Source organism: Marmota flaviventris, chromosome 1 (genome assembly GCF_047511675.1).
Source record: "Marmota flaviventris isolate mMarFla1 chromosome 1, mMarFla1.hap1, whole genome shotgun sequence".
NCBI classification, from domain to species: Eukaryota; Metazoa; Chordata; class Mammalia; order Rodentia; family Sciuridae; genus Marmota; species Marmota flaviventris.
The window spans coordinates 49,303,628-49,331,164 of record NC_092498.1 but is presented as its reverse complement, the minus strand read 5'-3'; the positions used below and the strand labels follow the sequence as shown (position 1 = coordinate 49,331,164).

Sequence of the window (27,537 nt, the reverse complement as noted above, 5' to 3'; positions counted from 1 at the left end):
GGCTATGAAATGGGCCATCTTATTTCATTTCATAGATTGAAACATAATTCTCAAATTAGTTTAGTAAACTGACCTAAAAAGTGAGAGAGTGAGGAACCAAGCCTCTGAACTTCAGACTCCTAGGCTAGTGTACTTACCACTTCTATAACTCCAAGAAAACAGTAAAGAGAAATAAGTCTGTGAAAAATAAAATATGAAATTTCTACATTACATTACATTACCCCATCAAATCCTGAGTCCTATCCTAGACATGGTTATCATACTACTTAACTACTTAACTCTATCTGGAATAGTTTAATAATAGTGAGTTTCTAGTATTGTATCTCAAATATTTCTTCCCATATTTTAATTCTCTCTGATACTGATAAATACAAATGATACATTTGAATAAATGAGAAGCTATACTTCCTTCTTTTTGCCTCCCCTCTTCAATTTCACTTTCATATACCTTTTTATCCCATGTCTTTTCAAATAGTATGGGGATGATCTAGGGCTCTCAAGTCACATATAGCTCTCATAGTATGTGTCCTTACTGAGAATATACGTTATGGTCCACAAAGGTTTTGGACTCCCAGCTGCATTATTCTGTCTGTGGGTCCACCAACTAGATGCTGTGATTGCTTAGGATTCCATCATTAGCTTTTTTTGAACTCATTCTACAAATGTCTATGTCTTTCATTCTACTGGCTTTAACCATATGCTGGTGATTCTAGACCATATACATATATGTGTGGAATCATGATTTAAAGCCCAGCTTCAGACTGATTTTGCCAGGAAAAATAGGAGGAAGATAAAATCTTATCATGAAAGGGTACAGGACATGTTATATTTATTGCTATCTTAAAATTAAATTGGCCAGAGTGTGGCATAGTCAGAAGAGCAAAATTCAACACCATTCAAAGTGAAGCTACTTTGACTGTGAAAGGAAAGGAGCCATAAGAGCCCTGACTATCTGGCCTCCTCTCATCCAGCAGGCCTGCCCCCCCCCCCAGAGTCCAGATGAGGAAATAGAGGCCCTAGGTCTCAAGATAGATACCACAGAGCAAGGACTTGGCCTTGGTGGTACCAAGTAAGCTTTCCACAACTCTATACAGAACTCAACAAGACCAGAGAGAGAAAGGGCAGAAGCTTCACCTCCAGTTGTGTCCTCATTGTCTCCTGTTTGTATTAACCAGCCTTTGTGGCCTTCTTTTGATGCCTGTGTGTGACCAGCGTGGACAGGTAGCTGAAAGCCAACTGTAAGGTAGGGAGATGAGAATGGAATTCATTGTGTGTAGTGATGAGGATCCTGGAAAAACACTGGAGGACTGAGAGTTAGAAATGATCAGAGCAGATTATTAGCAGAGCCCAGACAAAACATGACAGTTCTCATAATGTATTCCTGTAATACGGAACTATCAATTCTGAACTTGATGGTAAGATCACAATAATGATAAACTTCCTAAATCCTCATTTACTGCAAAAAAAAAAAGGATTAGGAAGAAATAAACATTTTTCACTGAGCATATACATACAGGTACTTCAGATACTTTGAGATATATATATATACACACACATACATATTCTTTCTCATAACAGAATATTTTCCCCCGAATTCCTCTTAAAAATAACACAGAGAACAAATTTGACCTGATTGCCCAGATGACTTAATGAAAATATCTTGCCAACTCAGCCTGGGTAAATTAATTTGATTAAATTTACTTGTTTAGGTCAAGGCTGCATATTCAGAAAACACCTGTTCAAATCCAAGTATGTGCTTAAAAGGAAAGACACACACTATTCAGAGCCATTCATAGACAGGAAATAGAAAGTAAGATAGATCACTGCATTGGGGAAAATAGAGGGAAAAGGAACAATGAGAGAAGACATTGTGGAGAATTTACCAACATCTGTACTAGGTGTGCTGTTTTAGAAATTAGAGACTTTTCAGAACAAGGTATGTTTTGAATAAATACATTCTGTCAAACACTATCATTCATTCAGTCAGATGTATGTCACCTGGGAAGAACTTTTAGGAGTCAGTTGCCACAAAGCTTCAAAGAAGTGGATTCACAGTTGGCAAAAAAAAAAAAAAGATGGGAAAGAGCCTATTCATTAGCATTCTGGGTCTGGGGGTGTGGCTCAGTGGCAATACACCTGGCCAGCATAAATGAGGTCCTAGGTTCAATCCCCAGTATTTAAAAAAAAAAAAATCTTATTCATGAAAGAAATCCTGTTTACTTCCAGTCTGTGATATTCAGGATCCACGTGGAATTTTAATAATATTAGTTAGCCCTCATCATAATAAACAAAATCAAAACATCGGCTAATAGGTATCGCCAATCTTATCCTCTCCCCCTGTCAAATACCTAGTTTTTCATGATAGGTTGTATCATGGAAAACTGTCTTTTCTGTGAAAGTCTATATAACTTCCAGTGCATTTATCCCTTGTTTACTTCATGAAATGTCATGGCTAAAATAGCAATAACTTGGTTTTAAACCCAGCAGTCTATAGCTGGACTTCTACCCATTGCTTCTTAGAATTTATCTTCTACCTTCCACCCAAATTTATATTCTATTAAAATCATTCTTATGTCATCTTAAAATTCAACAAGAAATTTAAAACAACATGCCTTGTGGCCCTCATCATGATTCATTCTACCTACAGTCATTTTAAAATGCTTTCATCTTTAATTTCCTTGAGAGTATGTATCATGAGGCAAAGTTGGTAATTGCCCAGACAGACTCTAGGTGTTAAATATTATTCAAACAAACCCAGTACATAGCATACACAACAAAGAGATTGCAATGTTTCATTCCAACCCAACACCCTCAGGAGAACAGAGAGCACAAGGCAAACCCATAAGTATTTATATACTCCCTGAGCTGTTCAGAGAAAGTTCACAGGAAGCAGTTAAAGATTCAGCAATGAAACCCAGCATTTACCTTGATTTCCTTGGAATCTTGCTGTTTTGTGCAATTAAAACCCAAATGAAAAATATGTCATTATTAATCTTGTTGTTAATAGAGTTTGGTTTTGAAAGTAGCTTTTCCACCACCTGGGCCTCAACAAATATCTTACAAAGAAAACCTTCTGTAAGAACTGTATGGCTCACCTGGTTGATCCCAGAGGTGCAGTGGCTGTTCACGGCCATGTAAGCACTTAGAGTCCCTACAGTATTTTACCTCCCAGGGGACCATTTGTGATAGGGAAGAACTCAAAAAGAAGCTTCTGCTATTTTTGAAATGGAAACAAAGATTATTGTGGTTTGGTTGCAGCAGACCACAAGCCCACACACAGGACTTGCTGAGATGTAACCTGATGATGCTCGTACTGTAAAGAAAAGTCCAGCTAGACAGGCTGCCAGATGCCTCTATGGAGACACTTCTGCCCTAAATGCATCTGCCAGTAGGCTTCCTGTCATTTTATCAGCTCCATTTCTGATATCCTACAGCTTAATTCCTGTGCCACCTTATAAAGAAAGTTCTCTCCAGATCCTCTGGTCAAAGCCCCTCTTTCCCTCCTCCAATTCAGCCACACTGTGCACCCTTCTGCTATGGCCCATAGAACTTCTGCCTTGTGTAATACCCAGTTGTGCTCATGTCTGTCTCTTCCACTAGTTTGTATGTTCCTGAAGGAAGAGATCTAAGAGTCCTCTGTTTTTATTTCCTATCTTAGGTACTCCATAATAATTATAACCCAGAGACATTCATTGAGCACTTAACATAGATCACCTCATTTATTCCTTGCAATTCTGTAGTGTAATGGTAGATAATGTGGGAGCATGATCACCTGTGTTCAAAGGCTTTCTTCCCTGTTGTCCACCAATGACCTTCAAACAGGTGGGATTCCAATGGCCTTCTAACAGCCTCAATTCAGTCCTATCACCCTAGATACCTCCACATATTTCATTGAATTAGATGCATTAGCTAAGAATCAAACTCATTTTTATACGTTGTCACTAAGCCATCCTAATTATGATTTAATATAGTTACATTTTCAGACAAATAATGGATAGTTATTATTATCACATCAATAACAATAATTCTTTAAATTTCTTTAATATTTGGCATTTTCACAGTTCTTTCACGTAAAACTCCACCCCTGAGTTTCACACCATTTTTATAAGGTGAGCAGGATAGCTATCTTTTCCCCATTTTACTGTTGAGTGCAAGAAAGCAAGAGAAATGAAATGACTTGACTCTATCTTATAACCAGATGGTAGCAGAGCTCCAACTTGAACCCACACCTTCAAAAGGTGTTCACAGGATTCTTGCCTCTTCACTGCCTTGTCCCTCAGCATCTTTCACAGATGTGCATCCAGGTTCACTAGAAGGCACCCAGAGCCAGGTGCTGTGCTAGAGCCTCTGATGCATAAGGTTGTCTAGTAACCATAGCAATTGTCGCTCTCCTCCAAGTGACATCACCCAGCACACACTTGCTCTCAAGATTTGAGTTACAAGAGATGAGGCATTTTCCACAGAGGGCCATTAAGTTTGGAATTCCCTTCCCCTGGTCTGACATAGCCCTGGAGTATTGGTCTTCTGGGTCCTTGCAAACCACATCAAGTTGAGTTAGGCAGTCATGATTGGTGAGAAATCCTAATGGGCAGGAAGAAAGTGCTAATTTGACTTTCAGATGTGAGCAATTTATAATTTTGTGTTTTTTGCTGTTTATATCCCATAGGATAACTATTCAAATGAATATAATTCTCCTTCTTTTAAAAATAAAACTTTAGTCAGTTATTTGCATGATTTTGTTTCTGTGTTCTTACATCATGTCGCAAATGATGTGATGGAGAAACCTATAGGGAAGTTTTTGTTTCTTTTGCATAAACTATTTTGCAGTAATTGATCAGCCATAGAGAAAAGATTATCTCCTGTGCACTCGAAGTGAGCTCTTCGGTCACTAGAGACCAATAAGCTGTGTCCCTAGAACTATTATCACTTTGTTGAAGAAGCTGCTATGTGAACAAAAACCAGCCTTTGTTAATTTCCCTTTTTGTATTTAAAAAACCTTGTCAGCATTTCCCCTTTGGGAGTGTATGTAATTTGTCAATAATGCGTATTATTTTAGTTCAAAAGAGGAAAGATGTAGGACAGTGTATCTTATTAGTTCCGCCTATTCATTGATCTTCTTTAATAAAGTAAAATTTCCCACGTTTTTCCAATAGAGTAAGCATTTTTTCATTTCATACAAATATAAAATTTTAACTTCAGGCATGTTTGCTTATACCTGTAATTCCAGCCAGAAGGATGAGACCAGAATAATTCACATTTAAGGCTACACTGAGCAATTTAGGCAGACCCTGTCTCAAAATGAAAAGAGTGGAAGGTATAGCTCTGTGGTAGAGTGCTTGCCTAGCATGTGGGAGGCCCTGGGTTCAATACCCAGCACTGCAACCAAATGAATAAATAAATAGAGAGAGAAAGAAAAGGAATAAAAAATTTTAGAAATGCAAGATGCTTTTAAGAATAATTTGAATTCCTGACTCTTTCCCTTCCTCCCTCCAACATACACATTTAATTGATTTGAAAGAACTGAGGCCTGGAATATATGGTGATCAGACTGAGCCCACATAGAGATCAGAGAGATCAGAGATAGAATTGGGTTATATATTTTCAGTCTAATGCTGTTTCCACTTTGCCTTTCAGTGTGTGTATCTGTTTTAGCTCAAAGACTGCTGAATAATCTTCTAGAAGCAGGAATCATCCTTAAATATCCCAGTTAGAGCTGCTTGACAAATGCCCATTAATGATTTGTGTTCTCATGTTATGAGAGCCTTGAACATCACACCTGTCTTTCACTTTCTGTTCTTATTTTATTCAATCTTCTGTGCGTATGTAAGAAAAAGTAGAGAGATGGTCAAATAATACATAAAGGAAAGGAATTTGATTAAGCGTGGCCTTCATTGTTTGTGAGCTCCTGTGTTCCACTTGAAAAATGTTTTAAGGAATAATTTCATGAACCTAATATTATTTATCAGTAACTTAAATGATCATATATGTATTGAGACTATACTCCTATTCCACATTATTTTTTTAAATGATGTATTATTTCCAGCCATGGGAAAGGACCTTAAAGTTCATGTTCAGAAATGAAGAGTAAGTAATGCAAGCTAGCTTGACCTCAGCTGTCAGCTGAGTCTTTGTAGATTTTAGTAGCTGGGGACAAGTTGATTCAGGAATTGTTTGCACTGCTATTAGATTGCATGCTCAGAAACATTCTAACTACTCTCTGTAATCTGTATTACAGTTTGTTTCAGTGTTGGAAGGAGTGTTGTCTAAGCTGTCAAGGTATGATGAAGGCACTTTCTTTTCATCCATTCTGTCTTTCACTGTAAGTATTGGAATGAGTTCTCTTCTGCTGTCTCTCAACTCTTATCATACTTACATAGTAGTTAAGAATATAATTCTCATAAATATCTCTTTTCCCCCCATTTAAGGTGAAAGCAGCTGCAAAATATGTTGATGTGCCTGTAAGTATTTGTTTTCATATGCCTTTCCAAACTATATATAATTCTCTCTCATATATACACTTTTTTAATTTAATAATTATGGTTCACCACAGGTTTATTTCAAATCTTTAAAACAGCACCAATCCCTTAGGGAGTAGTTTATTTTTCTTAAGCACTAAACTTCATAACAAAGCTTTGCAAGGTTATTTCAGCACACTTTTTCCGTTGTAAGTTGGAGGTTAGCTCACCATGAGAGCATAAAACTGGAGTGGCAGGAGGAAGCTAGATTGCTCCAAGCTGGGATAGAAAATGCCTCATACTATTATTGAGAGGGAAAAAAATGAATGCCATTCTTTATCCTATATGAAAATTTTAACAGATTCTTGATTAGAGTTAAAAATAACCATAAAAGTGAATAAGTTAAACCAAGAACTAATTTTCTAAATACAAAAGTTTTAAAAATTAGTAGTCACTTATTTTAACATTTGGCTTTTCACAGAATTCTTGGGAAATAATGCTTGACTTATAAATTTGCCCAGAAATTAAGATGCCATGAGCAGCAAAACTTACTCAACCATAATGAAACAATTTGTGTGGTAAATATAACCAGGTAGTCAGCAATTTTAAGTTGATCATCATAACAAATTAGTTTTTGCTTTAAATTCTGTTATCACAATGTATATGATCAAGGCTGAAGGTGTCCCTTTTAATCATATATTTCAGCGTATGTATTGATTTTCAAAGAATTAGAACACATTAAAAAAAACTTAAAATTTAAAACTGGATGGAATATGACTCACATCATCATACTTGAGGCACAACACACCTCTAGATCCTTGGAGTAGGGTTTTTCATTTTTAAAATCATAAGTCATGATCCATATATTTATCAATTGATTTTAAAATATATTTCTATACCAAATCCTATGTGCAAATGTTAAGAGCAGCTTTGCTTATCAACAACACTAGAAGCAACCAAAAATGCCCTTCACTGCGTGAATGGATAAGCAGGCAGTATTAGGTTCATAGAATGAACAACTGTTCAGGAAAAAAAGGAAAGAAAAAAATGAACTCACAGGACACTGGGAGCGTGAGTAAATCTTAAATGCATATTGCTAAAAGAAGCCTGTTTGAAAGGAATACATGTTTGTGATTCCATTTATATAATGTTCTGCAAAATATAAAACTATAAAGATTATAAACATTAGTGGTTGTCATGATTCAAGATCATGGAAATTGAATTAGTGAAATAAAGCATGTTTTCTGAGAAGCAACAAAACTGTTCTGTATGATACTGTAATGGTAGATGCATAACTGTGTGTATATTCACCAAAACCTAACTTCACAGCAAAAACAAAAAGTGAACCTGAATATAAGATTTTTTTTTTAAAAAAATCATTTAGCTTATCATAACCTTACAAAATGGAAAGGAAACTTATAAAATCATCATTGTAAATATATAAAATAACATTACTGAGAGGAGAAGGGGGAAATACCAATCTAAATAACTTTGGAAATGAGCAGGATTGATAAAAATAAAGAAAAAAACAGAACTACAAATTAGCATTGTACTCTAGTTGGTAAAGATTTTCCCTACAGGTTAGCAATTCACAATTACTATACATGTATATTGAAATTAAATAAATGGGTGATGGGTGGTAGGAGCCAAGTTCTCATTGTTAGAGTAAGAGACAAGCGAAGGAAGAAGGCTAAAGTAATCCTATAATAATTAGAGTTTAGACATCACTGTGGACTTCTCTTTTGCTTAATAGGAATAGAATTGTTTACACATAACAACATTGTAGGTGGAAGGCCCTGCGTGTGCTTGGATTGTGTACTCACTTTCTATTTTTTGTTTGTTGAGTCTAGAAGTGATGACCCCCAGAAGCAACAAGCACACATAGCACCCAGAACTTGGACTCTAGAGTCCAGTAAAATGAACAAAAGGTCCTTGAAAAAATAGCTAATGTTCAAAAACAGCTGTAGCAAAACGAATCTGAAGCATCATGTCCTGGCAGAAAGTAAGGAAATGTTCACAAACACCACAATGATGGGGGGTACATCAGAGGGACACAAGTGTTAATGTAAAGAATTCTCAGTGGCCTAAGCTAGGAAATTTGAGCAACCAAATAATTAAAATGTAATTTGAGTTATAACCCAGAGTATAATCATTAGTTCCAAATTGATATAAATGATTGACAAGACAAATGAGAGAAAAAAAAAATCTCCTGTGCAGAAGACCCCAAATAATGTAGACACTTCTTCCTGAAGAAGGTATACATTAACAAATCTCCCCATTCCTTAAGTGTGGGCTCCACATAGCAACTTCCTTCCAAAGTGTACAGTATGAAGAGGTCCATGGAGAGAGTAGATTCACAGTGGAGAAATCTAGCCAATATTACCTTAGCCACTGGATCAAGGTCAACATCAACAGTGATAAATAATATTGATGATATTTAGCCTTGATGTGATGTGATAAAAATGGTATTTTATAGCCTTCCTCCACAAAAACTTGTAAATCTAGTTGAGACTAGAGAAAAACATGAAACTCATCTCAATAGAGAAGATGTTGCAAAATATCTGAGAGTACTCCTCAAAACTGTGAAGGTCATTTATTAAGGAGAGTAGAAAGTGGCCCAGTCAAGAGGAGTCTATGGAGAAGTAACAACTAATGGTATAGAGATGAGATCATGGAACAGAAAATGGATATTCAGTAAAAACTAAGGAAATCTGAACAAAATGGAGACTTTAGTTAATTCTGTATCAGTATATGTTCATTATTTATAACAAATGTGCCATACTGATTAATAAAATGCAGTAATTAGAGGGGAAATTGGAGATGCAGAATATAGGAATTCTACGTACTATATTCATAATTATCCTCTAAAATGATTCTAAAATTGAGAAGTTTATTTTCAAAAGGAGCACTGGTTAGTACAGTGATGCAAACCTGCAATCCTAACTCCTCAAGATCCCAAGTTCCAGGCTGGCGTTGGCAACATAGTAAGACCCCATCTAAAAAGAAAAAAAAAAAAAAAAACACTGGCTTACGAGTTATTGGTAGCCATTGGCGGCTGACTTTTCATTCCTTTTATGCAGCTCTATGACACTGAATTAACTGTATAGCCTTGGGAATTATTTCACATAAGTGAAATTTCACCCATTTTATAGATGACTATAAATGAGTTCTGTAATCCACAGTAGTCCTTTTATGACCGTCCATCACTGTGTGAGTTCTTGACGTGGATTTGTGTCCATACAAGAAACAACAGAACCAAAAAATGTCTCCAGAAGATGATGAGAAAACAAAGAGACCGGGGAGGGGGGGTGGATTTTTTGTGGAGAGGGAACAAAGCTGTTTACTATATAGTCACTTGTTGGAAATTGTTTCAAGAGTAAACAAAGAAACAAATAAAAACATTGATTCTGTAAAGTGAAAATTAAGTGACATGAAATTTAGTGATGTTCATACTGTAGTAAAGAAGAAGGAATTCATGTTAAAACATACTCAAGTGGAATATTTATAGCACACCTGAAGATGCATAAGTGTTAACAGCAGATGACTCAAATCAAGTCTTTTAAATATAGTTGTGAACATAGTCTGATGTATCTGTGCATTATATACTTTCATGATACTTTTTTATTAAAAAAAATTAAGCACACATAAGAGGCAAAAACAAATGAAGAAATAAATTCCAGGGTCTCACATTTCCTCCAAAGGAATTGGTAGAATCCTTCATGCTCTTTCTGGTCAGGTAATGAGCTGTGACCTCCAGGAGATTTTGGTAGAGTTGTTCTTGATTAAACAGCTACATCCTGGAGAGCAATTCTATTGGAGTTGTGGAGGTCATGGTCCCATCATAGAGCCTTGAAATGTTCATGTTGAAGAAGACCCCAGAAACATTTTTGAAAGCAAGACCTGTACAGTGTAACTCTGGCCTAAATGTAACTTAGGAGAAGGGAACACAGACCTACAGGGAAAGTTGCTATGTTAAATATAGGAGCATGATGAGTGTTCATATTGGTTTTGCAGACAGGTACACCAAGTCAAAACGAAAGATTCAGTAGGGTTTAAGAATTACACTAAAACTAATGACAAAAAAAAAATAAATCCCTACTTACAGGTAGGATGAAGTTTAAAGAAAGGTGTGTTTAAAAGTTTTATAAAAAAAATCATGTGAGACAATAATGTAGAGTAGTTCCTATTAAAAAAAAAAATTAAAACAGCAGGTAGAGGCAGATCTATAGAGGCTGCACAGCAGAGGCATTGCAAACAGGCTGGGGAACCAGACTGCTATCTTTGAATCCTTGCTCTATCACTTTGCTTAATATCAGTGTGTCCTTAGGCACGACTTTCTATATCTGTTAAATGGAGATATAATTACACCTCTTACAGTTAACCATGAATAAGCACTTTTCAGAATTCTTAGAGTGGAATTAGTGCTCAATAAATATTAGCAGTTATCATACATTATTATTGTTGATTATAATAAATCTAGTGTTTAGATTTTAGAAAATAAACATTCATGGACCCTATCTGTATTTTTACAAACCAATTACAATTCTTTAATGAGCAACACTACCTTTTTCCTTTCTCCTGTCAAAAACAGCCAGAATACTTAAGGGTCCCGTCATAAAATCTGGGCCTCTTATCTGGAAATAATGGCTCATAAAGGGAAAAAAGAAAAGGGAATTGTGACCTGAAAGAAGCAAAAAAATCTAAGAGGCAAGACGGGCAACTTCCATATGGGTGTTTTCCTATCTTCCTTAGTAACTCTTTTAAATACTCTTCTTTATGATACTTGCCAAAGATTTATAATCTTTGAACTCCTTAAAATGTGGCTCAAACCTAGCTCTGTACTGTACAGAATCCAAGTTCAAAAGTTCTCCCTTTGCCCCTTGGCTGCCTCCCCTATTCCTTTTTTCCCACCTGAGCAATAAAAATAATGGTATAATCCCTGTGTTGTTTCCCTCACTAGGTTCTTATGTAGAGTCAATGAGCATATTAGTGTGAATGTGCTGTGTAAATATAAAGCACTTTACAATAAACGGGATCATTGGTGCTTCTGTCCAAGTGAAGCTTCGTGCTCCTGTGCATCCTCTACAGGTTTCACTCCCACTTCAGAATGTGACTGCTTTCCAAAAGAAAATCCGGATGCCTTCCACAAGTGAAAAATATTAGATTTCATTTATTTTCCTCTAATTTTAGAATAGAAAGCAGCTTGCATATACCAGTGATGACTTTTAAAGGTATAATCGGTCACGGCCGTGATTCTGATGCTTTCGTTCTTTCTTTTGCTTTCTTGCTCCTGATATTGTTTATTGCTTAGATAAGGTCACCTGAATACTCAGAGCTTTGCGTCACAATGAGAGCCAGGCAGAACTTGGGGAATGGAGCTCCTGCCCAGTGGGAATATTCACCTGCACATCAGGACCATATTCAGAGTCTCCCTATTATAGGAGCCAGCCCGGGAGCTGTGCATTGTGCTCCCCAATGAGGGTTTTGCTTCTCTCACCTTTATTTCCTTGTTTCTTGTCCATCTAGCTCTTCTTTCCTATGTGAGGTCAACTCACAGCCTGCCTCTGGCTGTTGGCATTCTAGTACCTTCAGGCTTCCCTTAATTCAAAATAGGAGAGGTTCTAAAAGGGGTTGAGTAAACCAATCCCAGTCCATCAGAACTTTCAAAGCTAATGATGAAATACTGTCCACAGCATTTTAATTTCACTTCTTCAAATCCTCATGCACTTTTTAAAAATATTTTTCAGTTATTGATGGACCTTTATTTTATTTATTTATATGTGGTACTGAGAATCAAACCCAGTGCCTCACACATGCTAGCTCTACCACTGAGCTACAACCCCAGCCCCTCATACAGTTTTTATAATTGACACCATAACAACTCTAAGTAGATGAGGGAAAACTAAGGACAATATCATAAACTGAAACATTAAATGCCTTTGTCATCATTATGATCATTGCCCATGTGTGTGATTTACATGTACCACTTTCCCTGTTGGATGCTACTGTATCAGTAGCCAGTTCTCTTAATTGAGATGGTAGTGATCCTTATCATAGATCAGAAATAGCAAGAAAGATACTAGATTTCATAATTTCAAATGAAGAAGGCATAGTAAGTCCATGGATCTCAGTTGAAAAACCTGTCTTTCCTTGAGGATTTCAGGCTAATATCTTAAGCTATCATTCAGTTTTTTTTTTTTTTAATTTTTAAAATAACTTTCTCTTTGGAAGAATTTTCCCCATTGATAGAAGTATTTTCTATCAACTGTTTCAAAACCCATAAATATATAAATGATGTCACAACTTAGAGGAAATAGTGTCAAGCAGTTCCATTCTTATTATATGCATGTGAAAACAATAAAACCACCTAAGTTACAGGAGCATTAATGAGAGCAATTCTGCGATCAGATACTAGTGACAATATGAAAGTATTCTGCCTTTTACAAACTGCTCAGGGAGCAGACTCTTATCCAAAGCAAGAACTCTGTCTTATCCAGAGCAAAGAACTCTGAAGTCATAGAGAATGCTCTCCTTAAAAATGCAGGACTGAATGAAATGTACATGCTTAAAACATACATGTTTCATGCTCCCAGTCTAAAAGATGTTTTCAAAAGGATTTGAATGCCATCATCTTTATCTTGGAATTTTCTACTTCTCAATTTGGAGTCAAAAATATATATATAACAATGTTAGTAAAATATCGAATACTGCTAAATATACAAAAGTGATGACTTTTGAACCCTTCATTCTCAAAATAATGGTTTGTAATTTTCCAACTCACTGTTTTTAAAAAATTATAAAAATGTTACCAGAAAATATTGAAAAACTCATATCCCTGTAAACTACATTGTTTTAATTTCTTCCTTTCAGTCCATTTAATGAATTATTCCTTGTCCTAGCAAAGATACATATTTAAGTTGGCATCAATCTGGTTTGAAGGCTACAACTCTATTTCCTTTTGGCTTTCTGCATGAATACAATATGATAATTCTACATCATAGAAACTTGATAAATCTCTTTAGCTTTTTCTCTTTTTTTTTTAGTTGTAAATGGACATAATACCTTTATTTTATTTATGTGGTGCTGAGGATCAATTCCGGTGCCTCCCACATGTTAGGCAAGCACTCTACCACTGAGCCACAAGCCCAGCCCCCTATTTGGCTTTTTTACAATATAATCATCATGGGAATACATAAAACCTTCTAGTTTTTAAGCGTTTGAGAACATGTAATTTAAATTTATTCCAAATGCTTTTGAAAGTCTCAGAACATTTTAACTCAAGTGTAAAAATATACAAGTTGATATATAAATGCCCAAGTAACAAAGGATATCAGTGGAAACAAATTCCCCTTTTTAACAATATCCGAGACAGATTATGTTTATAGAATTATGTCCTATGTTCCCTGAAGATCAGATACAAAGTACTACTGAATCTTAGATGCCAGAGGTGTGCTACAAAATGTTCCCACTACATTTTCAAATTTAGAAGACATCTTCTTATATTGCACATGGTGCATTTTTAAATAGCAAGAAATAATTGAATGTGTGTATTTCACTGGTGAAGCATGCAGATCATCATAAATGAGGATATCACAGTTTCATTCCTCATTGTTTCCAAGACAAGTTTTTTTCTAGGTTATGAGAAGTGCATTTTTAAATTAAGTCAATTATGCCATAGCTTCTAGTTAATCTTTGAGACTAGAATAGTGTATTTAAAAATTTGTCTCCTTGTTAAACAGACACCATGACAGTGTTTGTGTAGTGTATTGTTAACCTCCAGTGGAAGGTTAAGCGGCTTCTTCTGTATCTAAATCTGTTGCTGTGAAAAATGACTGCAGTGTTGCACCCACCTACCCATGAATGGGAAAAGCAAAGATTTGCACCTGTGGGATTAGGTGTAGCAGCAGGAAGTACGAGCGTTTCAGCATATAATTAACAAGGAATTTTTTTTCTCTCTTTTTAAGCAGCATGTTCATCTTGCTAGGTTAACTAGTAATTAAAGCTTGAAAAAAAATTGCTGCAGTCTGCACCCTTACTTAAACTCATTCTCTCGCTGATGTATTAGGTTACTTTCGCAGCCAGTGTCAAAGCAACTCACCTGAAAATACTTTTATTTTCTTCCATAGTTATTGATCTCTTTATACTCATGGGAGAATTCTTTAGATCTTTGTTTCCCTTTACTATAACTTTGTTAGCCAAAATCTGTTCTTTTCTAAACAGATTGAAAGTAATTTCTTCTTTTGACTTGGAGATAACTACCCTCATGAACAAGATGGAGAAGTTGGTGCTTAGAGAGCTAAGGATCCTGGCGTTTACATGGGAATGTGAAAAATCATTTACTCTCCCTAAATGCTATTTAATACATGGAGTGCTTGCTACATAGCTCTTAATTGTTATTTTCTCTTAGTCATTAAGGAAACTATAATTTAATTATCAATTTAGAAAAGATCTCTAAATACAGCTTTCTAGAATGCAATATTCTTGATTTTAAAAAACTCACTTGAACTCACCACTGATGAAGTTGAACAGGCCGCTCCTATGAAAGAGTTGTTAGGCCCTTGTACCAGAATTTGTAGCTGTTTTTCATCTCCCTAGTGCAATCACATGCTTTCTTTTCATTTGCACACTAAAAAAATACACAAAAAATTAACAGTATGCTTAGCTTTTTTTTTTTTCAAACTGTGCTTGGTTCCCTAATAAGATAACATTTCATAATGGAATTAAATGCAGTGACTTTCAAAGTGTGTAAATTTTACTGCCATGAAACAAGTCTTAGCACAAAGGAGCACTGAACCAGCAGTAATGTCTTCTATCCAAACACATTTGTACTGTACGTAGAAACTGTTTAAAAGGAAAATTACATCTTTTTCAGCAATTTATCAGAGATAATTACCCTCCATGCACCAAATGAAGGATAAAGTGTTTTAAAGAACTCTAATTCTAATTGGTAAATGTCACCAGCTGTTGCAGCGACTCTTACTTGTGTATATTCTTTTAATGATTATAGTCTCATGCCACAAGCTACATGAAAATATATTCACTAGGTGTGAAATTCCCATATGTCACAGTTTGAAGAATAGGTAAACAGCTCAAAGATAAAGGAAGAAATAATGCTAATGAGGAATGTAAGAATTCTAGGTTTTCTTTTCCAGGCAAGTGGATCTTAATTTGCCAAAAGGGAAGAAAAAGCAATTTCATAAAGAAGAGAGAAACAATTTGTTAAAACTTATTTTAAATGAGGTTTACCTTATACCCTCCACCAGAGATGATTATGTTCTTAGAAAGTTCTAGGACTGTCTCACCTTACAGATTTAGCATTATACCCCTTGAGTCTGCCAGTAAGGAATGGCATTGAGTTTTCTTTTAGACGTAAACTCTAAAGTATTTGTTGGTTTTAGATGGTGAAAGATAAACTCTTCCTGGACAGTGTTTCCTGAAGTCTAATGTTGTCCTGGAAGTGACTAATGAAACAGAAACTGCCCTCATGAATATGGCCAGTGTATAAAGTCATTATTCCTTGTTCTTCCCAGCCATAGCTTCCCTTCCAGTGTGATGGATCAAGTGACAGAGTAAATTAGACTTCCAAGCATAGTTTTCCTTTGAAAACCAGAAATAAAAATGGGGTTGGGAGTGGAGAAATTATGGGAAGGCAAGTCTCTCATCTGTCTGTTCTTCAACTCCAGATTCAGGGGGCTGTACCCAAAGCCTTGGTATGTTGTCTACCATTATACTTTCTTGCCAGGCACCTGACTGAAACTCAGATGCTGAGCTAACTTGCTATTAAGTATAGAAAATTGTCCTCATGTCATTTTCATTCAGGGACAGCATGTTACCTGAATGTTCTCATTTTCAGTGTTTTGACAAACTTTAGAGGTACATAATGAAATACTTATGGGTTAGTTGCCTCTTGAGAATTGATAGTAGTAATCTTTGTACAGGTTCCCCAGCTTCTTCACTAATATATATATAATTTCATTTTTTATATCCCTTGACCTTTCAAATACTGGTTATGAGAATTAGGCAGAAAAATAGTGAAGAAGTGAATTTGTTAAGCTGCCTTTGTTAGATATGCTCTGTTTTACCTACATTATATATGGATGATCTTGAAGGAGATACCACACGGATGACATTTATGTAAATAGTTATTTCAAATTGTGACTAATTTTATTATATCAGCTGGTGCAGTGCAGTGGTGGCACATGCCTGTAATCCCAACAACTTAGTAGGCTGAGGCAGGAGAATTACAAATTTGAGGCCAGCCTCTTCAGTTTAGCAAGACCTGTCTAAAATAAAGTTAAAAAAATAACTGAGGATGTGGCTCAGTGGGAAAGCACCAATGGGTTGAATTCCCAATACCCAGTTTTTTTGTTTGAATACTAATTTTATTATATCAGGGTTATATTATAAAGATCCTTGAATTTATGTGGTATATAATTCCCTTTAGGCTGAATACAAGAGTAAGAAATTGCAGTGATCCTTGCTGCACAAAAATAACTTTAGTTTAAAAATTCATAAGGGGAATAAATAAGATATTTTATTGCCTCCACAATGTATTACTTAAGAGACAAGCAATTTTATTATGGTATTAAGATATTACTGACTCCTCCCACCCAAAAAAAGAGTGGTAAGAACTTTTTGTCCTTTGCTTAAGGAGAAGATGCTGTGCTGTGCATCCCTCTGATATATGACTTGAGTTGTTTTTTTTCCAGAAATAGTAATAGTTAAATGATCCATATCATCTTCCACCTAATTTTCTTGCAGCATTTTCTTTGCAGATGAGTCAGTGAGGTTATCAGTGCATCCTGTGGGCATGGAATTGGTGCAAGACTGGCTTATTTGGGCATCATTTCTACTATTTTGTTCTTTCTTACATTTTACTCTAATCAAATAAGTCAATATAGATTATTAATCAACCCCAGATGTAAATTATACAAATAATTATTTGCATTAGCTAGTGAAGCTATAGGAAACTCAATTAAAAAAAAAAAAAACTAATGATACGGTAAAAAGGAAAACTCTTTAGCAGCCATTCAGGCTTTTGTCCTTTCCTAGTACTGATTTTGTAGTCTATAAGGAGGATTAATGTTAACACCCTACCTTCTATAACATTTGAAAACACTACATGTTAAGCTGGGTATGGTAGTACACACCTGTACTCCCAGTGACTCTGGAGGCTGATGCAGGAGGATCATAAGTTCAAGTTCAGCCTTACCAACTGACCAAGACCTCCAACAACTTCAACATCCCATCTCAAAATGAAAAGAGGACTAGGGAGTAGCTCCTGGTAAATCGCCCTAGGTTCAATCTTAGTACACACACACACACACACACACACAGACCAAATGTTAGCTGCCATTGGTAAGTTAACTTTTTCAACTCTTTACCTTTATATAGGAAACCAGTGCATTGATATTCTCACGGCATTTCTAAATTAAAATAAATTCTTAAGACAGTATTGATGAATACTGAGTAGAAGCACTGGATAATGTCTTGTTTCACTTAATAACATACTGAATCATTCTTGTCTAATACATTTCTAATAATATTTTACCCAGCTTGATAAGAAAATATCATTTGTACTCCTTGAACATCAATAATAGTCAATAGAGAAAGCCAAAGGGAAGCTACTATTTTTAAAATTATAGATAAATCAGCAAGAGATGATGAAAAGTGGATTGTACTTACAATTAAGGAATAATAACTGTATGTGAGAAAATTTGGGGAAAAAATCCCTTCACAGGGCTGGGATTGTGGCTCAGTGATAGAGCATTTGCCTCGCATGTGTGAGGCATTGGGTTCAATTCTTGGCACCACATAAAAATAAATAAATAAATAATAAAGGTATTGTGTCCATCTACATCTAAAAAAAAATGTTTTAAAAAACATCCTTTCATACATACTGCTTAGCATATTCACCTTTCAAGAGAGCCTGTATATATACATATATATACGCATATATGTATACACACACACACACACACATACACAAATACATACAGGCTTACAACCATATGCTTAATCTTTTTTTAATGTTTTTTAAGTTATAGATGAACAACGAAAAAAACTTCTTTAAATTTATTTCCATGTGGTGCTGAGGATCGAACCCAGTGCCTCACACATACAAGGCAAGTGCTCTACCATGGAGCTACAACCCCAGACTAGCTTAATCATTTTAATAATAACTATGACCTCAAGTAGTGACCATCAATACTAAACCATTTTGTTTACTTCAGTTGTGGAATTTATTGTAGGTGCTCATTGTTGATTTGGTCTTGAGCATATTGTACTCAGGTAATTTCTCAAAATTAATTTCTAGGATGTGGTTAAGTAATGATGTTGTCTTATTCCCCTCGCTTTTCCCTCACCACAGAAACCAGGAATGGATCTGGCAGACACCTATATTATGTTTGTTCGGCAAAACCAGGACATTCTTCGAGAAAAGGTCAATGAAGAAATGTATATAGAAAAGTTATTTGATGTAAGTAGCTACCCCCACAAGGTATGCTGGTGGTAAATATACTCGGCAAGAGAAAAGTTGTATCTTGATGGTAAGACTGCAAAGTCCTTTTTGGTCTTTTTTCTTCTATTCAGCTAATATAGTTGATAATTTTTTTATTTCCTTGACTGCTGAGGGAAGCCTTAAGGGAGGCCTCCTTTTCTACATGAAAACTGTCACCATTAGAATGAGAGTCTCAGAAGCCTTCTGAGGTGAGTTTTAAGAAGCAAGATGACAATCCATACATGTGCAGCTTGATCTCACTTGCCTGAGCAGCATGCCATAGACAAAACCATGTGGTAACGGATTTGGTTCTGACTTTAAAAGTTTTTTGTAAGTCACTATATCGTTCAGTTAAACAAGGAAATAAGCTGCAGGAAAGCCAAATATCTGCCACTGTGCTGTCATTGAACATTTTTATCTTGGTTTAGAGTACTGATGTTTGCTAAAAGATATAACATTACATTTTTATCAGTTTTAAGGTCTTCATTTAGGCAGGACAACTAGATATGGGGGATTGTGGTTTTCAAAACCCTAATCACCAACTTTCACTCATTGAGTATCTATACAGGTAACTAAGAGAGCAGTCAATTTAAATAACAATGTTGTCATTCACTTGTAATTATTAACCATGTTCAAAGGAAATGGTACTCCAGTGGCTGGAACACTATATAACTTACCACAGTGCTGTTTGTGAACTGTAGTATTGCTTTGAAGTGAATTTATTTATGTGCATTTTCTCTGCATTTTAGAAATGCTTTTCTGGCAGTTTCATTTAATTATGCGAGTTACTGCAAATGTTTTCATAACAGCAATTCACGGGCTTCTTGGTGACACTTCAGCTGTGGCAGTTACAGTAGGTTCCTCTACCTCATCATCTCCGCCATGGTCTGCCCTGTTCACTGTTCGTCAGATTGGGTGGTCAAAATGAATCTTAGCTTTCTGACTTTATGTTCCCAGCCTCTACCCAGGCCATTTTACAATAAAAGTATCATCTGTTTTAATAAGCTAAGTGTTAATATGTGTGAAAAGAATGATTTCCTAAAAGCTTTGATGCCCTGCAGGGGTAGAAAAATTATCATCCATCCAGCTGGCTCTTTTACAAAATACTGAAACCATATTAGCAACTTCTGCTTCCATTTGGTTTTGCTCTAAATTTACTAGCATATGTTTCGTTTCCAAGTTCTGTTTGACTTTTTTGCTTATGTAGTCATTTTAAAAATGTTGAACACACACACAAAAAAGTTGGGTTGATGTTATTTCTATTATATGTCTTCCTCATCTAGCTCAAGTGCATACACTAAGGGAAAAATAAGGTAGATCCATCTACCTGAGGTTTGTTGGGGCCAGGAAGATGTTTTCTTAACATAGTCAATTTTTGTCTTGGTGACCTATTTACTACAAAGCTTAACTATTCTTGCCATCGGTTCATAACAAAGGTAGAGATTTTTTTTTCTCCTTAAACTTATTTTTCACTTAACCTGCCCTTCATTTACTCTACTTGTCTAGAAGACCATTTATGTGGCAGCACTAACAAATGGAACTAACTAAAGTGGAGGAAAGAGGTCAACATTCAAATAATGAACTATTATTGAATTGTCTTGGTCATGTATACTTCTCTTTCTCTACCTAAGCATCTGACATGGCTCTGAGTTTGCTTCCAAACTATTCTGTTCTAGTTGTAAAAGTTTTTTTTTTTTTTTTTCATTTTGCAAATCCCCAGTAGAACATTGGACTGTTATTCATAAAGTAATTGTAATGTCCTTAAACATCTAGCATTTTAAGTTGCACATTTTTGTTACTTTAATTAAAAAATAAAAATAGACCCTAATTCTATTGATATGTCATCAAGAATAACATGTGTAAGGGGGTACTAAGAGCCCCTAATTAGCCAAGACTGAATTTGCCTCAATTACAGTTAGTAAATGAGAGGTTATCAAGTATGTGTTGAAAGGTACAGTAGAATGTGTATCTTCAGCAACAGATCATTACTGAGAGACATTGTATAATTATTGGAAATCCACTTGGCTTGAGCTTAAAATAATATTGTTAGGTGTCAAACAGTTGAAAATAATGACCCTAAATATACTGTTAGCAACCTTAGCTATTACGGATAAAAAAGATTGAAGAGAACAATTGTACTCAGGCATCATGACAAACTTTTGCTGTTGCAATTAGAGTACTTCCTATGTGAATAAGTAAATGGATCCTCCTAAGTTCAGATGCAGAAGAAAACACACACACACACACACACACATACACACACAAACACACACACACACACACACACACACACCCCACACACACACCCCTAATACAGTGAGTTAACACATGGTGATTCTTTTTTTTTTTTTTTTTTAAGAGCGGGGGGGGGGAGAATTTTTAGTATTTATTTTTTAGTTTTTGGCAGACACAACATCTTTGTTTGTATATGGTGCTGAGGATCGAACCCGGGCCGCACACACACCAGGCGAGCGAGCTACCGCTTGAGCCACATCCCCAGCCCCAACACATGGTGATTCTAACCAGCTCAGAGGAAAGGCTGCAGTTTCTAACCATACAATAGGAGGCCTTAGCTCTCAAGAGTGATGCTCTCTTTACTTAGATGAAATTCACTTAATTTTGGAAATACCACACCTAATGCTATTCTTATATAGAAAAATTATTCTGCAAGACAGATATTTATCCTGCCCTAATACTTAAGAACTCATGTATTCTATCTACTACATAATATTTCTAGATGATGCTGTACCCATGGGAAAAATCACTGAAAAGTCTGGAACTTTCCCTAACTACTTATGGTAACCTTGGCCTCTAAAATGTTTTGATAAATTATACATCTTAAGTGTCCATGATTTTTGTGGTTAAAAACTCCAGAGCTCAATTTAAATAATGGCACTACTGCCTAAGGCCACACAATGACCATTGCCCTACATTTGTGTCCATTGTTTTTGCATGCTTAAAAATTAGAATGGTAAAGTTTTCTATGAACAACCTGCACAGTCATATGCCATAATGAAATCTGCTTGAGCATCTTACACTGCTATTTTTCTAGCCTTTGCAGATCCATAGATAAGTTCTAGGAGTTAAACCCAGGACCTCACATGTGCTAGTCAAGCACTGCACTACATCCCCAGCCCTTTTTATTTTATTTTTAGATAGGGTCTTGCTAAATTGCCCAAGATGGTCTTAAATTTGCAATCCTCCTGCCTCAGCCTCTTGAGTAGCTGAGATTACAAACATACACCACTGTGCCCAATGCTCTTTTGTTTCTTAACCTCCAGGTATTTAAGAAGGAAATGATTAAAAGCTGCCTTATCTTAAAAGTCAAAAAGAGGATAAACTTAGATTGTGACATCAAATCTTGCAATATTACAATTAAAATCACCCTCTGAAGGTGATAAAATAAGTCAACATGAGGACAAGTATGAAGACATTCTCTTTTACCTCTAAGTGGTTAAACATATGAAATGCTTTCTACTTAAAACAGAAAGAACTTCAAACAAGTGTAAATAAATTATGTCAGGCTCATTCTGTTAATAGAGGGACATCCCTAATCTTTTTAAGCTATTGAAATATTAATGGTTTTAGGTGTTGCCACCACTGTTTCCTGGGCAATTCCATGTCCCAAGAAATATGCTGAGTGCTTCACCCATATTATTTCCAACCTTATAATCTTGGTGCTATCATCTCTATTATGTTTAGGTTTAAGAATCTTCCTCTAGAGAAGACATGTGACTTGTTTGGTATTGCCAAACTTTGTAACTGGTCCCTCTTCAGGGTCCGTGAGCTCTAAACCACACCTTAGACTTAGAAAATTTGAAATAATAAAATAGTGTGGTAGGAAGAGCACTGGATTGGGAATCCAGAAACCTCAGTTCCAACCACAGTTCTTTCATTAATTGGATGGTGGCAAGTGGTATCATCTGTTTAAGACTCAGTTAGTTCGTATATATAAACTGAAAATGTTGATCTAGAGCTCCAGGTGGTTTCTGAAACCCTTCCAGATTTTAGATCAATGATTTTTTTTTTTTTTAAATTTTAACAATTTGTGACAGAAATGACTGGGTTGGTTGCTTAAAGAGTTTTGCATGCCAGGGTAGCAATTCCTAAGTTCCTTTGTGATAGCCAAGTAAAAGCAGTGTCCCACCTTAGATAAGTTGGAAAGAGAGTCTATATAAAAGAATAGTTGTGCCATAAGACATATTGTGTGGGCTGGGGATGTGGCTCAAGCGGTAGTGCGCTCGCCTGGCATGCGTGCGGCCCGGGTTCGATCCTCAGCACCACATACAAACAAAGATGTTGTGCCCGCCGAAAACTAAAAAAAAAAAAAAATGAAAGATTTAAATTCTCTCTCTCTCTCTCTCTCTCTCTCTCTCTCTCTCTCTCTTAAAAAAAAAAAAGACATATTGTGTATCTGCCATCATGGTTCTGAAATCCAAATTTAGAACAGCATAGTGGGTCCTCATATTCTCTGTATGCACACCAAATATTTCCAAGTAAGCAGGATATCTTAGACATTATCTCTGTCTCTTAGCATTGAGACATACGCTAAGTATAATATCTACATGTTCCATTTACTTTTTCAATTAAAAATAGTGCTTTGTTTGGTTAAGATACATCTAAAGGAATCTCTCTTACGGTAGGAAAGATCATGGATTTGCCCCCCAAAATGGGGGGGGTGTCTGTTGTGCAGGTAATCTCTTTTACTCCATATCCCTTTTCTAACATATAATAAAAAAAAAATCATTGCCTGCAGTCCTTAAAATCTGTCTTCAACTTGTCAAATCTGCAAACAAAACTATCACAAAGATTGTTTAATTCTCCAGTTTCATTTTCAATGATGTTTCTTCCAAGGCAGGGTGACTGCTCCCTCCCTCAGGAATCAGGACAAGTAGAATAAGCCACAGGTGTCCATATGTCAGGAGAGATGCTGGGGAGTTCCTGGAGAGCTCTGGTTCTCTGGACTAGAAAATGGTGATGAGTCAGAAGTCAGAACTGACATCTACTGTAATTACCACAACATCACGCTCTGCTTTCATTTCCTAAGCTCCAGGAACGTTACATGTGAAGGCAACTGGGAGCTGACTGAAGCGCATCTAAGCCTGCCTAACTCAGCCTTTGTAAGCTTGGTGGGCGTTGCCCATCTTGAGTCCCTTGGAACAATCTCACTTTAGCTTTCCTGTTGCTGATGGCACACCAGGGTGCAGGATCTAATTGGCAAATCATGCAGACTACACATTCTCTTGTGTTATAAACTGATTAAATATTTAATTGTTGAGGAGTTTCATCTCAATGAGATTTTTAAAAAATATTGTTATGATATCTTGTGAAATTAAAAGTAATTCTTTAAATGATAGTTAATCAGTTATATTCATCCAAACAGTGTTTCATAAAGAATTAATTTCTAAGGACTTTCCATGAAAAGAATTCTTACTTTTTAGTGAAGAAACTAAATTGAACATTTGGAGCCAAATTGACCTAAGCTATATAAATAGGTTTAGTAGCCCATTTATGCTATGATAAAAGGAAAAATAAATGAAAGTATTTCAAGTGAATGTAAAGCTAATTTTGCACTTATGTACTCTTATTTGTCTCTACAATCCCAAATAAGAAAGAAGGGGATTTTTTTTTTTAATTTAGCGTGAAATGTCCAAGCTTTTAATGCAGGAGTTTATTCGGCCTTGGTAGCATCGATGCTACTATTCTTAACTTTAATTTATTACCATTTTAAATTCCTAAGAATAGCTGAAACCAACAAAACATGGATCAGATACATGGTTAAGCAAAATTATTATATAAAACTTTTTTTTTGGCGGTACTGGGCTGTGAACCCAGGGGTGCTCTTACCACTAAACTTTTACCCCTTTTCCCCATTTTATTCTTTATTTTGAGACAGAATCTCACTAAATTGCTGAGGCTGGCCTAGAACTTTGGATCCTCCTGCCTAAGCCTCCTGAGTCACTGGGATTACATGTGTGTGCCACTGCACCCAGCTAGATAAAACTTTCTTTCTGTAAAACACTTGGTCATTAGTATTTAGAACTGATGATGTACTTTTACAGTCATATTCTTTGAGTGAATTTTTGTATGTATGTCATCAGCCTCTTCATTAGGAATGCAGACTAGAACCCATTAAGATGTAAGACTGTCTTTGCATTCTTGCATTTCTTATCATTTTAAGACATTACAGATATATTCTCTTATAAGAATATATATATTCTCTTATAATTGATTTAAAAATAGAAGTTTTCCTCTTTTCAATGAATTTTCACTTTCAAATTACTAGACAGTTGTTATATAGACTACCCAAATTAATACAGATTCCCATGAAAGTGTGTTTTCTTTTTGTTTTTATTTTGATATAAAAATTGTAAAAATGTAAAATACTAATTATTGGCCTATTATTCCCAATCATGCTTTTTCTGTTAAAATCCACACATTAATATTATTTCCACGTCATAATCACTATTCTCCCTCAATAGAAAGGAATGGATAATGTAAGTTCAGTGATGTGCTTGAGGCTGTCTGAAATAATTGATTTGTAAATATTGTTATGTTGTGTACCTGGTACCTTATTGTGTTCTAAAGGTAGATCAAAAGTTTGACTATTTGCCTGTTAAATGTTTCCTAGGAGCAGCATGTTATTCGTCTCTCATCGTACATCTTTTAGCTCTGCCATTAACTGCTTTAACACATTGTCTTCCAGATGCTGTTTTGGGGTTTTAATTGTGTATACTCCTGCTTTTACCTGCAGTATTCTGACTCATATTGAAGTTGTTTGACCTCTTTTAAAGCTACTCATGGTCAAACCTGTTCTTTCTGTTGTCTCATTTGCCTCATAAGTGGCATTTGGAGATTGAGCCTTAGCTTTTCCACCATCAAAGTTTGTTTCTCTTTAAAACCTCTGCTCTCGAATTACAGAATTACAGCTGTCTGGTTCATTTGAGTTAATAATCCTCATTTTAATGTTAAGTTATTATTTGTAAGTGTAAGGATTTATAAAAGGATCTACTTTTGATGTATGGTGTATATCAAAATAGCTTTGGCAAGTCCAGACGCTGTTCAGAGAGGCCAAAGGCCCTCATTTGAATCTAAGCTGTTGGTAAATTAAAACCTGAGAAACTTGAGATAAGCGTGCCTAATTGCCTAAAAAAACTCAACAAGAAAATGTATTGTAGCTTGTTGATCTTATTTCTTTGATAATTCAAAAGGATCTTCAAGAAATATGTGGACTTCTTATATAGATTCTTGAAATGTGATCATGGAACACAATTGTCATTTGGCACATGCCCAGAAGTACGCATCTTTGCATGAGGCACCTGGACATATGTGGCAGGTCTGGTAGAATCAGCTAATTAACAACACAGGCTTAAACAGGCACCTCATCTGGCAGTGCAGTTAGTTGCCTGATGGTGCTCAGCAGGATTCGGTAGTGCTTTTTATTTTTCTATCCTAATGGTCTGCTGCCCACCTAATTTTGCCTTATTGTCAGTCACTACTTACCGCAGCTTGGGGCCCTCCCAGGAGGCTAAATTATTATCAAAGGATTAGGGAGATGTAGCCTTGCAGCTCTGACATTTCTGATTACTTGTCTATGCCAGAACACTAATTAGCTGTGACTAATTAAGAAAAATGTTCCTGCCATAGAAAACCATTTAAAAGAACTGAGAAGTAGAAAAGCAATTCAAAAGCTGAGCAGTGCTCAGATTTGCTGATGCTCTTTAGATTTTCACCAGAGCCCTAACTCACCTTTAATTGTGCTCAGAATTTAAAAAAAAAAAAAAAGAAAGAAAGAGAAGAAAAAAAGAAAAGAAAAAAACAAACTGGAGATTTTTCCTGACTAAGGAAAAAATAAAATTGTTGCTGATAACCTAAGCTCTTTTAGCAATGATAAAATCATCTTTGATGAATGGAAGGCGACGGAACTTTCATGTTCATCAAGACATATTTCTAAACACCAGTTGCAGAACTGCACTTTGTATTCATCCACCCAAGCCAGGAACAATGACTTAATAGTCACCGAAGAAATTAGAACATTCTCTCTACTGATTTTATGGATTATAAGCAACATGTTGAGCATTTCCAACCTTATTTCATATTGTTTCATGTCCCTTTTACCTAGAGATGGTCTGGAAATTCTGCCTCTTGTCTGTAGAGCCTGGTTTTGGCTTGGTGGACTTTGAATTCCTGTACTTCAACTGGCCACTAATGGTTTTATGAAAGAAAATGACCAGGCTTCCAGAAATCAGCATCTCCTTCAGTTGACCAGTACAGCATCTTCACAGAACTGATAACTACTACTCTCCTTTCCTTCAGTCCTAACTTCATAAGCAAATAACACACACTTGCAAGGCCATTTTCTATGTGACTTTCTTTACTCCCCCTCTGGGAGCCACCTCATTTGCAGGTCCTTTCTTGCAGCCCCCTCTGCAGGATTGGCCCACTCACAATTGGACATAGCAGTAGCAGCCAGGTTGCCACTCTTGACTAAATCCAACCAAAAGAAAAATCTGTGTGCAGAAGTGGCTTTTGTGACAGAACCATCATTAAATGTGTTTATTGAATGCATTTACAGGAAACTAT

The 27,537-nt window shown here is 35.9% G+C and overlaps 1 protein-coding gene across 3 annotated transcripts in view; it reads left to right on the top strand.

The window, feature by feature from the left end:
- The window catches only part of Cadps2 (calcium dependent secretion activator 2), a 527,786-nt gene that overhangs the window by 482,553 nt on the left and 17,696 nt on the right, over positions 1 to 27,537 (top strand). For all 3 annotated transcript variants that reach the window (XM_071612817.1, XM_071612816.1, XM_071612815.1), the window contains 3 exons: positions 6,236 to 6,319; positions 6,426 to 6,458; positions 18,826 to 18,933. In XM_071612817.1, the coding sequence (XP_071468918.1) occupies positions 6,236 to 6,319; positions 6,426 to 6,458; positions 18,826 to 18,933 (225 nt within the window). The remainder of the gene's footprint in view (positions 1 to 6,235; positions 6,320 to 6,425; positions 6,459 to 18,825; positions 18,934 to 27,537) is intronic.